Here is a 16,773-nt window from a genome sequence, read left to right on the forward strand (position 1 = left end):
TAAGAATTATAAAACCAAAATAAAGAAATTTGAAAAACTAATTTATAATACAATTATATACAAAGTCTAAGCGACCAAATTAAGGATTCAACTGTTTCTGGATTTGAGTACATAATTTGCTTCGAGTAAATTGTTCACTCTAAAATGTTTCATTCAATTCCAACGAACTGCTTTCTTCGTCACTGCAAGTTATTTTCTTTCTTAACACATTTACGATGTGATACGATTTTGGAATAATTAGTCGTGAAATTACTTGTCCATACGTCCCGATAAGCAAGGAACGATAAATTTCCTTCGTAAGGAATTGCTGCGGTATTAAGACTACAAATTTTTCTCTCTAGCTGCTATTAATATCTTAAACTGAATTCCTAGGGGAATGACCATGAACTGTGGTGCAGGCATGACGACGATAGTCCTAATAAATAACCATAAAAAGGAATTCGTCTGGACAGAGCCAGTGACGAGATAGATAGCGTCTAGTCGAAAACAATCGCGACAAAACGAGGCAACGGAACCGCTTTGCTTTAACTTGGTTTCGTAGCTTTTCCTTTGGTGTAGGTTAATATACTTCGCGGAAATCGAGTTCGGTTATTAGTTCGTAAAGATAAAAGCGGAGATCGGATGGGACCCACGATGGCGCTTGGTAGCGAAAGCGAACGAGATAAGGCCCTGACCTTAGGTCGATCGATAAGAATCCCTATAAATTCAGATCTTTACTGCTCCAGCTTTAGACTTTTATTTCTTCGAAGGAGTATCTACTATTAATCTATCGTTCGGAATCCTCATTGGTCTAGAGAACTATCGATCGGAAGAGATAACGTCACGGTCGAGTGCCTCGTGTCAGCCAACTGTACGATTCGATTCAATTAACCAATCGACCTATCCTGTGTACAATGACTGCACACGTTGCGACGATGAATTTATTCGAAAGCCGTTTAAATGCTGGTGTCGCGTGACTGCTCTCGTTTCCAATCGTTAACGATAAATTTTATTATACTCGATCGATCCATGAATAAGACTTCCAATTCTACATGCCTTTCACTAGTTTATCATCTTAGTTAGCATATACATGTTGCTGATACGCTTCGACTGCGATTATTATTCTTTCAATGGACACGTTGATTTACTAAACCGTAAATGTAGATCGACTATTAGCGTAACAGCTAAAATTATTGTTTCCGCGATATGATATGACATTACAAATACGAAGTTAAAGATTTATTTAGGCATGGTTTTAAGAAATTATTGACTAGTAGATTGCAGGTGTCTACGCAAAGTCGCAGTGTCTACTCATATCTTTATGAATACAATTAAAGGAACAGAACATATAAATAGGGAAAATTTCTATACCAAATTCAACTTGAATCGAGTAAATAAATAGAGAAAATTTCTATATAGTAAATTCGATGTAATCAAAGTTATCAAATAGAGGAAAATCTTTGTATCAAATTAAACTTAATTTAGTTTAATTTGTGATTATAAAACTAAATGAAATTAAATATGGCATAAAAACTTTTCTTAATTATATGCTCACTACTCTATTCAGATGTAATAAGTTTATCGTTTCTCACAAGATAAAATGAAAAGAAGATTCGTAGAATAAGTCGAATGTTTAAAATGCAAGACAATTGGTCTTCTGGCAAAGTAGCATGATTCATCAAAATCCTACTTACGGTAAGGGGCATTATGATCATCGCGTCCCAGGGCCTTGATCGTGCGGCCAGTTACGGTAACATTGCCGCTGCTGCAAGTCGAATAGAGACTCACGGAGCGCACCATCGCCGGCACCGCCCCGCACATCACCACCTGCAACCGACAAACAATTTTGTACCGGTCTAAATCTCTGCAAAACCAATCGTAAATTATAACGAGTATGTTATCGGAATTCTTGTCCATTTTAATAAAGAAAACTCATGAGGAAGTTACATGTTCGAACCGATGAAAGAAATCAGACATTTCTATTTAGAAATATAAAGCTTTATTAACCAATTCGATGGAAGTAAAAACTAAAAATTAATTCTTCCTAAGAAATGATGTCCGAAAATTATTTCATATATTGGTAACATAATTGTAAATAACTTTACTACAGTATGAATTTCGTTTTTATGTTCGTGTATATAAATGTAAGTAGAAAGTTCATTAAATTCTTAGAACAACTTCATCATACATACTCCTGATCTCTATTTTACATGTACAGGGAATGTCAAAGAAGTTGTCGCAGCTTTATTTAAAAAAGAAATTAAAGAAATTTATCGAAATAAGAATAACCATTTTATTAAATAGAATTATGTTTCCTTATATTTTTGCATCATTCTTTTCTGTCATAAAAGAAACAAAGAATTTTGTTAGTCGTCTAGAGGATTACAATATTTGAAATATAATTGTTGCGTATTTGCGTCAATTTGAAAGTGTCCAAATACTTGTAAACGGTAGTGAATGTAAATCGGTATATTATCGCAAGATTGACCATCGCTACTTGTTATTCAAGAAGTGATAAATGGCAGCAGTATCGTTAAAATAGACAATCAATTTTTAGTACATATTTTGAAAAGGATAAAATAGCAGACAGGAATTTACAAAGGATGTTTCCAGTTCGACGACCGAACATGAAAACGTTAAAGACGTCGCAATTCCTTCACGACTGCGGGCAAGAACATTTTTACGACAGATTCACATATCATGGCATCGAATCATTCGTTGAGTCGTTCACGCGGAACCTTTTTGCGGTTCATTCGTGAGAATAAAAATGCACAAGGCATCGAAGAAAGATAGAGAAACGTCGTTACAGCAGAGACCACAAAAGATGAATACCGACAAGATTTGTTAACGAGCGAACACGAGCTGTCCATTAATGGTCGTAGAATCTGACACTTCTTTTATTCCAAGAATGGCGCCGTAACAACGTTATGATAGCAAGATTACAGATCTTGTCAGGCCAAGTAGGTGCTTTGTACAGTTAAAGTATCATAAAGTACTTCTCTTTTGGCCTAAATATGAAAATAATATTCAATTAATTACGTAAAATCGCACACTTAATTCCCACAATACGTTCGCTTAAAAATAAAATTCGTATCTGTATATATATACACATTTTATAAAGTAGAAAATATCTCTGAATGGTTATTTCGTGATATTTGTTGCAAGTAAATTTACATGCATATTATCTTTTGGTTAACTTGTGAAAAAGGTATCTCATCAGAAATTTTAATGGAGCCGACTTAAATCTCTTCGTTGACACACGCGTATAAACGACGAGAGACATAAAAAAAGCCTGAGCGTAATAAAAAATATTAATTTATGATCATACATGCTAATCTGTTAAAATTAGTCAATAACTTTTACATATTACCCGAACCTTACGATGAGAAGTTATACTGTTTCAATTTCTCTTGGAAACTGACCACGGTTGAAAGTATGGATAAGACTAACCACTATAAACCCGTTGCTTTCGTATCTTTTAAACGTTAAACATACGGCTGTGGTTAACAGTTTTTCTAACAACGAGGTTGCTGCACGCGACCATTGCATTTTCACGTAGCCGCATTGCAGTATTATATATTCTAACGATAAACTCTCAATTTTCTAGTTAATTCCACGTCACCATTACGACGAACCTATGTTGTATTGCGGTTGTTGTAAAAGTCTTTTGAGAATTACGCGAGGGAACAATTCTAAACGCAAATGAAACGTCTTGGCAATTTTACGCGTTGGTTGTTCATTAAATTCTCACATAACTGTTGCATCGTCGAGGTTATAGTTATTCATTTGTATTAATTTCGATTTACTCGAGAACGATTTCACTAAGAAATATCTAAATTTATCGACGTGTACTCGTTTAATTACTTATTGGACAAACCATTTATCGCGCTACTCGCAACCGCTACTGGAGACACATAAACTTCGTTTAAATTCGATTCTGTCCATAACAATTCTATCGTAGCTATCGTCCTGTATCGTTCTTGATGCCTTTTATCGATCGTAGATCATAATTCGCGCTAAAGCAGAATGTGCAACGTTCGTTTCTCACACAATTGAAGTTATTATATTTAAGTTACATATTGATTTATTATGCTACTTAATGATGAAGTAGGAAAAATTGAAGCATGTTAATGAAATATGATTCATTCGATAGGTAATAGAAAACAATTCAATAAATTTTAGTTAACTTGTGATTTCCTATATTTGTAGATAACCGTTGTATTCACGTGTGTTACGTTTATCGTACTGAATCGTTGTAATTTTAATAAAAAAAATGCATATTCTGATAAATTATAAAAAACAAAATTTCAGTCGGTATCGTTTTAAAATAATTATTAAGAGAAACATTAATTAGGTAGGAGATACGAAATCACTTTTGGAAGATTATTTCGATAATTATTCGGCTCGTTCACGTTTTATCGAAAGCCATTAATCGTTCTCGAATAGCTCAATTAACGATGCAATCAAGTTTATCGAAGTTAGCGTACACGAAAGCTTGAACTAACGATAGTAAGCTTCGAAGTTGAACTAATGGACGAAGTTCAAGTACGGAAGCTGGAACATAGAAACGTCGAAAGAAAAGTTTACTGCATACTTTAACGTACTACTCGAACTTAGAAAGAGACCATTGCAACGAGAATAGATGTAGATAGCCTCGTTTCGTGCGAAATGGGGACCCAAATTGCAAGGTAAATACTTTTACGTGTACCGGCTAAAAAATGTGCAAGACGTTGAATCGTATAGTTCGACGGTTTATACAAGGACGGACACTCAATCATGCACGACATTCAATGAAAAAAAAAATTGGAATCGACAAGGAGAACTGCAAATGACCATAAATTGACTTTTTCGAAGGCGTACCACTGATTACATACAGTCACTTGCAAAAGTCCACGTACATTTTTTAAATTTGATATATTATAATAAAGATGTTAGCTCTAGCGTAATATTTATAGCATCCAAGTTTATATTACGTGAACACGTATTTTAAAAAATAACGGAATTTATTACACATATTAAAAGAAGGTATTCAGGAAGAAGTATCAATTCCTTCAGGAAATCCGTTAATATACTGAGCAAATTCATTTTCAATTCATTCATTCAATTCAATTAATATACTCAGCAAATTTTGTGCTGATATTTACGTATACGTGACTCCGTTAAAAAGTGAGTTTCTAATTTGTCCCTTTTTTCCTCAATAAATAAGACAAATACAGAAAACTTGACGTGTATGTAGACTTTCGTAACGGACTGTAGAACCAATTACTAAACTGTACTAAGTAAAATGCACGTGAACGTAATCATCGATTTTCAAAGTCCTAGAACGATTTTTAACATGCAATCCTGTCGAAACTCGGCTTCTTCGTGCAACGAGTATCTCCGATCTGACCTAGTCACCGTTCATACACAAAGAGCTGGCACGTATCCGCTTTTGTATCCATCGAATAAGTATGCAAGTTTACGGATTCCGCACGAACGTGGCCAAAGCCCTCGTTCAAATTTTACACGGCTCGTTAGAGGCAACGTATCTGGGGCAGCAGTATTTCCCTTAAACTATGAACATAACGTGAAAACACTTCAGGCAGCTGGTATTCTTTTTTGAATGTAATTGTAGGGAACTAGAACGGTCGTATCTCTCCTGGATACATAGATAATACAAGAGATATATATCATTTGGGATTCGTATTTCCATCGTGGAGATTTTTATGCCTGGAATATTGATAGCTCTATTAATAATGTCATATTTCAAAGTGATTCCAGACGTAAGTTAGTATCTAACGTCTTCGAGCGCAAATGTAAAGTATAATTTTGTGTTGATTTATATATTCGTCTCTTTTATCGAAATGAAATACAAGCGGACAAGTCTGTAAAATTTTACGATAACATAATAAATACGAGATTAATAATGAGAACATAATACAATTGTACAGCATAATTTAAGTAATTGAATATTAATACTTTTAATATTTGAATTTATTCTTTTACGAGTATCATAAATCTGCATTTTTTAAGTTTTTCGAAAGTTAACATGTAAATAAAAGGAAAATATAGATGTGGTACATGAACTTTTCTACAGTTAATGTGCTTTCTACTTCATAGTTACATCAAAAAATTTTATTTTTCGTTTCCAGCAACGTTGTGAATGTTTGAGAGCATTCAACTCGAAGATCATGTCATTATTTATTAAAGAGTTATTTAAGATTATGTACACATAATATCATTAAAAAAATTTCTGACTAAAATTATAACATTGTTTAATGTAGAAAATGTCACTTACCATCAGGAGGCACAAAATCTTCGCTAAAACGGCAAGCTGTGGTAACCTGCAACAAACAAGAACATTCACACTGATTATTGCTTTTTCTGCCGGAAACGCGAGATAAATAAAAATCATTTAATCTACGTATGCTGAATATAAAGACATAAGTAAAGAGAAATGATTTCGCGACTGGCAGGTATTTGCTGTTGCTGTTACATTTTCAATATTTCAATTTGTGGCACGCAACCTAATGGTTCGCGATCTCCGTATGATTTATAGTATGCAAATAAATTTCGCGTGATTATGGAGTAGAGTCCTAACCGACGGAGGTTACTATTAGTAGCAGTACAAATTGAAAGCACAGGAAGCCGTGGATCGTTTCTGACAGATAAGGAAAACGTATATGAGATAATTAGCGGTGGAACCAAATTACGTCGGACAAATTGTAGCCTGTGTAAGATTCTGTATTCTTTCCAAAATAAATAATATTTCTTCAAGTGACAGAGTTACTGCCATTATATTGCTTCGCGTCATTTTTCTTCTTTAGTTTGTGTTTAAGAAAAAATATATTGTATCTTTTACAATAAATTATTATCGCAGCTAGAATTATCAGATTAGAAGTTCCCGTAAATGTTTTCTTTTATAGTGTCAATGATTCCCGGATTGGAGAGAAAGTAAGTTTCTCAACTGGAAGAATATTTATTTTCTCAACAGATATTTCTAAACAATTGTAATTATATCTTGTACATGATAAAAAAGATTGTAGCAAATCACATATTGCTTGTGCAAGCTGTATAATTATTCTCCTTGTTTCCACACTTGTTCAGATAATATCAGAATGAAAATGATAACCATCGTATCTTCATACTTATACTTTATTTAATAAAATCTGAAAATAAGAAAATAAATAGCGATGGTATGTGCAATTATTTAGACGAATTTGAAGCTTGAAGGATAAGAAGAAAAATATAATATGCAAAAACAGTCATTACATTGTCATTTAACTACGGATATTTATGCGCTTATAGGAAAATACAAAAATATACTGATTACACGTAATAACTTTTATACCTATCATTCTTGACATTTCGTCTACTCGTGCGTAAATCTGAAGAACAGAGCAAACATACGATCACCCGGAAGCTATAATTTCGCATCAATGGCCGCGTTATCGTTTTATATAGTAAAGAAGTTGATTTCACTTTCCACGGTCTATAAACTTTCTCGTTGATCATTGTCCTGAAAAATTCTGCATTCGCAACAGTGTCGTTAGTTCTGCTGTTCAATCAAAACACCGTAGCAACATTGTTATCCTATCAATGTCGTGGGTTTGTGAATTACGAAAATAGGAAATCGGGAAACGTGGACATTAAAAGTAACGGCGAAGAGCGCCACGGGTTGTAAATAATAACCCAGTTGCGTACGAGATACATGTGGTGAGCCGCTGCAACTCGTTGCGTAATGTGAATGCATCTCGTGTTACAGAACACAGGTGACCAGCAACACCGGCGCGCGGCAGCAATGACGTCGCGAACGTTCATTACCCGTTCACTTTAATTCTCCTGGGTTATTGGCTCGCTGATGGAGCCGCGGGGTGGACCAAACCGTTCCTTTCGTTCGCATCATCCCGCCTACCTCGTTCGAATGCGCTGCGATGCACTGCCGAGGAATTCCGTTTGCCGCGCCAATGCTCTTAAACCGTTTACTTTATTTTGCCCACGTCAACTGAATCTTCGTAGAAAACGATAGTAAACCCTTCTATCGAACTGTCTGGGAACTGTTACTTCTCGACACGATGTAATTTCATTTTCTCGGAAACTTAGATACTTTTCGATTGTGTTCACTAGCGTGTAAGAGAGAAACGCGGCGGTGTTGTTATTTGTGCATTACGAGATTGGAAATTACTCGCTGGTTTTTGTCGAAAACTTGTAAATTCATTTTGGATGAAGATAAATGAGATGCACGATTCTGACAGCTAGGTTTTTTTTGTTATATATCTTGACTGTTTTTTTTTTTTTCATTTTGACGATTCGTAAATTAGAATTGGAAAATGGATTGGATATTCTTAAATACGTATAATCGATCAGATTTTTATAAAGAAGAATAATTCGAATCGATATCCATATCTTTCTAATTCTGATATCATTGAAGTTCAAATTACTGAACTTTAGAACGATACTTTGGTATCTGCTTCGTATCATGAACAATTTTATATATAGTATTATTTTTTATTTTTAACTACATCGTGATGTGCCTGATTTCTATTTCTTTTTTGTATAATGGAGGATTTGAAAATACTTCCTTTGCACTTTAGAGCGCTACAAGTATAGAATAGGTTCCAAATTTTTATTTCGAGTAACAATCACATATAAAATTAAGTCGAATTTGACATGAACACTGTATATTATAAAAATTTGTTATAGAAAAATTGCTATCAGAATTGCACACGTCATTTGTCTTTATCTAAAATTAATCTATAGCTGTGGCAACATATACGGCCTATGCTATATTTAATAAACATTTGATCGTTACAAAGAAAAGTTACGATTACGATCTTGTCATACATTATTCATAATATTATGACACGCTTCACAAAAAAGACAAGCTCTGTTTTTAAATATAATAATATCTTTGAATGCAATGCACAATATTTTACAGCGTATGACAATGTCAACTTCAAAAGCTTTATATCATACGGAATGTAATTGAAAAACATTATACATTTACATATATAAATACGTATTTATTGAGACTCTTTGCATTGAGACAAAGAAGATACACGGTTCGATTGTAGCATAAAATTTATGCGATGCTTTCATGCATTTATCATCGAGCATTCGGAACGATACACATACATCAAGTTATAATGTGCAGTGTGGTGTAGCAAATGTTGTCGACTCAAGTTTCGTGGTTTAATTGCACTACCACCATCACTGCGGAAATTGTACGAGTAGTTCATCGAATATAAAATGTGCGTTTCATACACAAACGTCGAAAATGAATTAGAGTTATGGAAAATCATGAAGATATATCGAGCGTATTTTTAAAATACGATGAATATAACGATATACATAAATGAACGATGCATCAAAAATGTGCAGAAACGGTAATATGTACATAATGGCATCCTTATTATCGAATAATACATACGACAGCAAAACAAAGAATGAAAATAAAAGTGACGAAAATTTGAAGCCAAACGAAATTCCTCCACTTACGAAATTCGTACTTTATAAATTCAATTGTCAATGAAAGAAAACGATGTTTCGTTCTAAGTATGAATGAATATAATATGAATGAACATTGAAGTCTAACGATCACGTTTGCATTGCTCTTTGAAATTTCCATAGTCTACACAATTTTTAAAAGTCACAACGACTCCCTACAATTTTATATTACGAATTATTCATGTAACAATGATATTTTTCGAACTTACACATTGTATACTGCTCATTCTCTATTTGAAATATTTGTAAGTTTTCTATTTATCGTGATATTGGCTCGCATAATTGTAAAGCTAGCCACGGTAACGTTTCACTGACAGCGCAGGTTAACCATCTTGTTAACGGCCATGGATCAAGATGAATAGAAGAATATATTTTACTATACTTTGGTACGACGGTATCTGTCACACTGTAAGGTGTGGGATGCATTAATATTGAAATTTCTTACCAGTCATTACGTAACGGAGAAAATGTTAAAACCGCGGTGTTTCATTGGTAGACACGAGGAAGGAGGGAAAGGATGTTAAGAAGGAAAATTTCTAACAGCGTAGACTATGTGGCACCAGTTGCAATAAACAGCAGCATGCTCTCCGTGAAAAATCCAGTATTTCCAGTATTTCTAGTATTGACGAGAAGGAGTCACCGAGGCCGAACGCAAAGGTGGGTCTTCAGGGCGATTCCGCCATTACGAAGACTTCCATGACGTACGTCACAAGATTCAAAGCATGCATTTAAGTGCTTTTGTTCGATAATATTTCGATAACACCTTCGATCTCTAATTTTTTGTACAATTTTTTCCCACAAAAGTAATTTCGGTATGCGATATCTATCAATTCATTATTAAATTATCGTATCAGAAAAACAGTTTTAATAGTTGTTTACCATTTTTAATTGTAGTATCTTCAGGATCATTTATTTCTAATCATAATTTGAAAACTCAGTTATCGGATTTTGAAAATAAATTTTTAGTTAAAAAATGTAGAGTACTATGATTTAAATTTAATTTTGATATATATCATTAATAAGTATATGAGAGAATTTGCTAAAAACATATGTATTTCATATGTTGCAATATTCATGTCTTAATTTTTTTTAGAAATTCAATACAATTAAAATTCTATTTAATTACAATTACAACTTATAAACATAATAAATTTTTATTCATATCAAATTCTTGTATAGTTTCGTGTGACTAATATATTTTACAAAAACAAGTTATTAGCCATACAAAAGGGATTATTAATCCGACAGAAGTAATGTTTGGTTACGGACAATATTTCCTACCTTACTTGAATACGTCGTTAAATCTGTCATAACTCACCAAATCGCCTTAAACATATCTGCGCGTCACCACTCTGAAGTGTCATCTCAATCCATGCACTAAGTAAGAAGAATCGTGACACTGATCCGACTCAAAGACTGAATTATTTTCTTTTAATCGTCTATTCAAGAGATCACTGATCATCTAACTTTTTATTAGATTTATGAAGAAGCTGACACGATTTACGACCAATAAATTTCACACACAGTAGAATACGTCTGTTCGGTTAATGACACATTAAACGTTTATTGTTAAACGTTTCGGAATGCTTTTGATCGGAAATCCAAAAAAAGCACAACAACAGTACGTCACTCGACAAATCTTCGTAAAGTCAGAGATATTGAATGCTCTCGCAACTGATTCATAGAAGGTATATAAATTCGGCGACGTTTAAACGAATTCTTCTATAAGTGCTAACGTATCGAGATTCCCTATGAATTTGTCCGGATTAATCGGGATTATGTCATATCGATGTCAATCGCCTCGTAAATGCTGACGTAATGAACAAACGCTGAAATTGGTTTGAGGTAAAACTGTTCGTATCTTTGGGTCGTTGCTAAACAAGTGGTTGACTGTTCTTCTTTACAAGATTAAATCGAACGGACTAGGTCACCAAATTTCGCAACGATGACTAGAATCGACAGTTACGACTAGAACATTGAAAAGTCACTTCGTAGTAACTTAATCAAGGATGATCGAGGACGAATTATTAAAAGTCGAATTCGAAAGAAAATTTATGCACACGTTACGAATCACTTGCGTTTAGTTGTACGTATCACTTTTAATTTCGTTCCGTGACGAGTATCGCGCAGGAACTTTGACTAGACTTAGACGATTGCGATTCAGGATCCGGAAAAGAGACACAAGTCGGTTGCGCGGTTTGCTGTCACCGACGCGAGATCAGCACGATGAATGCTGCCGAGGGTACAATCCGGCATGACATCCTCGGCCACGTGGGGACTCATCTAAAGGGGGATTTTAGTGGGGATATTTGTCGCCTGCCGCGTGAAAAACTGCCAACACTTGAATAGGCCCCGACTCGTCGATGAAAAACGCGGCTACCGACCCGACGCCGATGGCTCTCAGCTGGACACCGCCTGTCGGCTAAATGCCCCGCGTCGATGTCGTGGATGACGATTCTTTCATCCATCCTGACAAACAGCGTCGTCTTGGTGGTCATTCTTCTGAGACGATGTTCCTCGCCCCGATGTTACTTAATGAACTTTGCCAGGATAACACGTGAATTGATTATACGCTGCATCTATAAGAGGATATCGATAATGTACGTAGAATTTGATGTTTGGTGTCATCCTTAACGTTACAAAAGAGTTAAAAATTGTTCGTTAAATTGTAAAAAAAAGAACAATTTTGCTCATTGCCAAATGGCTGAGTAATTGGGTACCAATTTTCTGTTTCAAATTAATTTCCCGATATCATCATTCCATATCGATAACCAAGAGAAGAATATGCGTTACGCGAACAAATGCTTTAAATTGTTTTAAAATTAACAAAATCTTCCATATCGACGCTTCTATATCATGCCCTTCAACGGCACATATTTTCCACATGACAAATTGATCACTTCGAAGGTTTCTATCGTTATGGAAAGCCTAAGAAAAACACGGACGTCTCCATTGAAGAAACCATCAAATTTACTGCCTTTCTAGTGACCGGAGCACGAGCCGGCTCGTATGAATGCCCCGCCAAGCATTCGACTCACGAAAAAGTCACCTGGTGTTGCGTCGACAATAGCAAACCCGGGAATGTTTCTTAAATAAGCGTGGTAGCTTGCGACAAATCACGCGTGTCAATGAATTTCCGACGGCACCGGTAAATTGTCGTGACCGATCTTTACGCCACCGTATCGGCAGCGGTTCGTTTAACGTCGGCGAGTAATACGCGCGATCGAACGTCTATAAATTCCACTGCTAAAAGCCTACCACAAATCATTCTACAAACTCAATTTGTGACCCGATACGTATCATTGGCAATTTGCGTCTACGCGCAGAAACATGGCAGATAAGTCAATTTTCGATTCCGTGACATTTGATCAATATGTGAACGTATTCAACCGACCGTAAAATTGGCCAGATAGCTAAGTTGAAATAATTCCTTGTAACGGGATATTTTCAGGATATTGTTATTGCGAATATTCAGTGTTCTATTCGCTGGATGTTTCGTTCATTTTAATTTAATATGGTATCTTAATACAGTATTTTAATTCGACAATATTTTAAGTTATTTTCCAATTTTAATTTGTATTATTTCGTATATGTGTGGAAAAATGATATGCATAACATGCAAGCATGTTAACTTATCTAAAAGTCATATTACAGCAGAATTTCGTGATCGTGTAGCTATATTTCCCAAAGGTAGTCTCGCGTTAACAGACTAGCGCGTTATCGCTTGAACTTGTCATAGTAGTCGTAAAACCCTATCTCTTAGCTCAAATGGAACTTAATACCTTCGACACTCTTTACCGCTTTACCATAAAATATTCCTGTCCACGATTGGTGCTTGTTGTATTGATTAGCATTTGAATATCACAGTATCGAGAAAGCAAGCAACATCTAGTATTTCGAAGCACTGTTAACACGTTAATTATAATTAAAAATAATTAGGCAATTATTCTCTTCTATGAAGATTCATTTTAATTTAAATATTATATAGAATCTTCTTTCATAATTGAATTAATATTTAGCCCATTTTACACTTTTCCAAGTTACGAATTATCGATAATTAAATCTTACATAACAGATAACGACTTTGATAATAAAATAACTGAAATTCCACCAGGAAATTTTAGTACAATAATGAAATTTTTCGTGTAACAAAAGTATATAACCTATAACTTGTAAACTGTTGCTTTTGAATACAGCAATTGGCAAATTATTACCATGTGATAATCGTAACACGTTCAACGGCATCAGACATTCTATCTGCGATAGATAACACATAAATTCGTGTGTATCACTAATATACAGCAATAACCACTGTTGTGAAAGATGACTAATCTCATTATGTTACTAGATGACTTATTTCGAATTTATGTGACGTTTACTTTGTACGTATATATTACATCCACGAAGAGATCTTCGTCATTTTTCCACAAAAAACTACACGTACACCAGATTCGTCTATCCAATTTCGTAACGTTCATTCGTCTAGTTCGCACGAAAACTCAATTTTCAGAAACGAACGAATTTTTCCACGAAAAATGAAAAATGCCGTCAACTCGTCCACTTTTTCACCAGAAGCGTCACGAAATTCATCATCGAGATCTCTCTTTTGCACGATAATTCACCACCTAATAATTTCAGTAAATCGACAAGTTACAAGTTACAAGTTAGCAGATAACTTGTGATTTAATAACTCCTATGATACGTATTTTAGAAGCAAATTACACATTATCCGATTATAACGAAATATGATAAAATTGTGAAAAAAGAATCTGCAACCTGCAACTTCTAACTTCTCGATATATACTAATACTATTAGTTTGTAAATTATTATTGCACAAGAGGGCCGTACTAGTAACATAAGACGCCAGGTTGCGTAGAACTCAATCACGGAGGTTTTTTTCCGTGGCGCGTACGCGCGGCATGCAAATTATCTCGTTGATTGAACCAACCATTTTCCGTTGCACGACGAGAACACTCGTGACTGGAGACTGGTGGCAACGTGAAGTGGCAGATAGTAGCCGTCGACGTCGCCCGACGAACGGCTTACGTGGAACGGCTAAGGAGACGAGCAACGACTGAACGCATCCTGGAACGTTACATAGAGGACCGTCCTCGTGCGTCAAGTGTTCCACGGTCGAGAAGTCAACCTGGAGCAGACGGGAAAGAGAGAGGAATACGAGGAAAGAAGAGGAGAAGGAGAAGAAGATGAACAAGAAGAAGAGACACGCGAGAAGAGTACACGACGTGGTTTTTGCTACGGAGCCGCGACGTTCCGCCGGCGTCACATTCATTCTGACACGCTCCTCGTCACTCCCTTTTCTCTTTTTCTTCGATCACCGATAGAAAAACAACGATTCGATACCTATGATAATAGAGGGAATGATATAACATTAATATTTTAGTATATATTATTAATCTATTGGTTACATGGAAAATAACTTTCAATATTACATATTCATTATTCATTATTCAGTTAGAACGTAAATTCGTCTTATTTTTATATTTATTAGTTTGTTACAGTGTACGTGATACACGGTGTTTGTAAAATGTATTGTATTTGCGCATCATTTTACTTAGTATAGTTTTTATCTATTTTATCATTGTTTTGCTTGGAGCAAAGAAGCGATAACGAATAAAATTCATGACAAATGGTATCGGAGACCTCGGAGTTGTAATTTTGATCTTTCTGACTGCGAATGAAAACTCTGCTCGAATTCAGCAAGAAAGTTTTTTTACAAGTTTGGGCGAGCCAGGAAACAATTTCTTGTTATCTGACTGAACTAGAACCGATGCAAAAGGAAAACAAATAAATGAATGATAAAATATTTATTAAAAAAAAGAGACGGATTTCGTTTGTATAACTAATATTTAAAAATGACGAAACTTTTGGTTTCCATCTGATATTAATTAGAATTCTAAATTCATAAAATTCACGCATTCGTTCAAATATCAAGGTCCTAGCTGCTCTTTTTCATTATCAACCATCATGTCGAAGATATTAAACCGTTTCGTAAGAATCTGAGACCTCGAAACTTTCACCGAATTCACAGTTTCAACACCTGCGATATCAAAGACCGTTTTGTTTCCCAAACAATCAAAGGCATAGTTTCATCGGCCACGTAATTCTCACGTGTCGCTTCTCTTAATCTACGGGCGTATATTTTTTCATGGCTGGTGTCACCAGAAATAGCCGGCGATGAATCACCGAGAAAACGGATCGCTTACCCTGTCGATCAAGCACCATCGAGTTGTTCCCCGCATTCCTGGCGTTTTACTTAGGTCTACTTAAAAGGGTTGGATAGCCCGAAGGCTCTTAGGGCGGATATCGTGTTCGAGAGATTCGTCCTCTCGGCTTGACCGGTTACGAACCAAAACTACTAAACAAGGTGTATCCTGCGGGATCATTCATTACTCGGCTCGTCTCGTTCGTTAAGCCGGTTAAGAAGGCTACGGTTAATTGAGTTTTAGGAATTCATTTCGTCGCCGATAACCTCTGCCGGTGGCCTTCTTCGTTCGCGTTCACCGTGACCAACGTCTGGGAATTTCGAACATGACAATATCTTTCGATAGGCCAGCGCCTAGCACTCTTCCCCATCGAAATCTAAACTTGAGCTTGTGGTTTACGTTCTATTAAAGCTTTTATGTGTATCTGTGCGTAACATACCAGTATTATATGTTATACAGTGGCGAGAATATATATACATACATTTTACATTGTTTAAAAGATCGTAGATTTATTCATATTTGTAAAAATATGAATGATTATGTTTGTAGAAATATGAATTTATACGAATATCCTCAGTCTGGCTATTTAATTGCTTTAATAAATATATTTCATTAATGCACAAAAGGATATAGACAGGAAGGTAACGGTATAACTTTTGCAGAGTAAATGTGTTATTATGAATAGTTTTTGTGTTATTCACCTAGAAACAATGAAGTCAGTGTTATATCACTCATGTAACTAAAAAAAGTGGAGCAATTCGTGCAATGGCATATCGCTTGAACTCATTAGCCGGTTAGTGTGAATATGATTCATCTACGATTGCGACAAAGGGGCACGAAACGTCGCCAGATGACGTCAACGATTCAAGAACGTAAATACATGTCGATGTTAAAGAATTCTGATCATTCACTATGTTTAATTCAACACATATCTTCATAGTTATATTTATGGATGCGTTATATAACATGTTAAACGTATAGTTTATGCGTATCTGCTTATTCCATTCATAATATCCGTAATGATTGAGAATGACTGTGTAATCCCTATTATTAAATAATAATTAGAATGCCATGCTATTATTA

General features: G+C 35.2%; 1 protein-coding gene across 3 annotated transcripts in view; it reads right to left on the bottom strand.

Moving 5' to 3' along the window:
- Positions 1-16,773, bottom strand: part of LOC126869776 (uncharacterized) — a 126,125-nt gene that overhangs the window by 12,020 nt on the left and 97,332 nt on the right. For all 3 annotated transcript variants that reach the window (XM_050626722.1, XM_050626721.1, XM_050626723.1), the window contains exons 2-3: positions 6,257-6,302; positions 1,674-1,806 (exon numbers count right to left, since the gene is read on the bottom strand). In XM_050626722.1, the coding sequence (XP_050482679.1) occupies positions 1,674-1,806; positions 6,257-6,302 (179 nt within the window). The remainder of the gene's footprint in view (positions 1-1,673; positions 1,807-6,256; positions 6,303-16,773) is intronic.

This window comes from Bombus huntii, chromosome 9 (assembly GCF_024542735.1).
Source record: "Bombus huntii isolate Logan2020A chromosome 9, iyBomHunt1.1, whole genome shotgun sequence".
In the NCBI taxonomy this organism is placed as follows: domain Eukaryota; kingdom Metazoa; phylum Arthropoda; class Insecta; order Hymenoptera; family Apidae; genus Bombus; species Bombus huntii.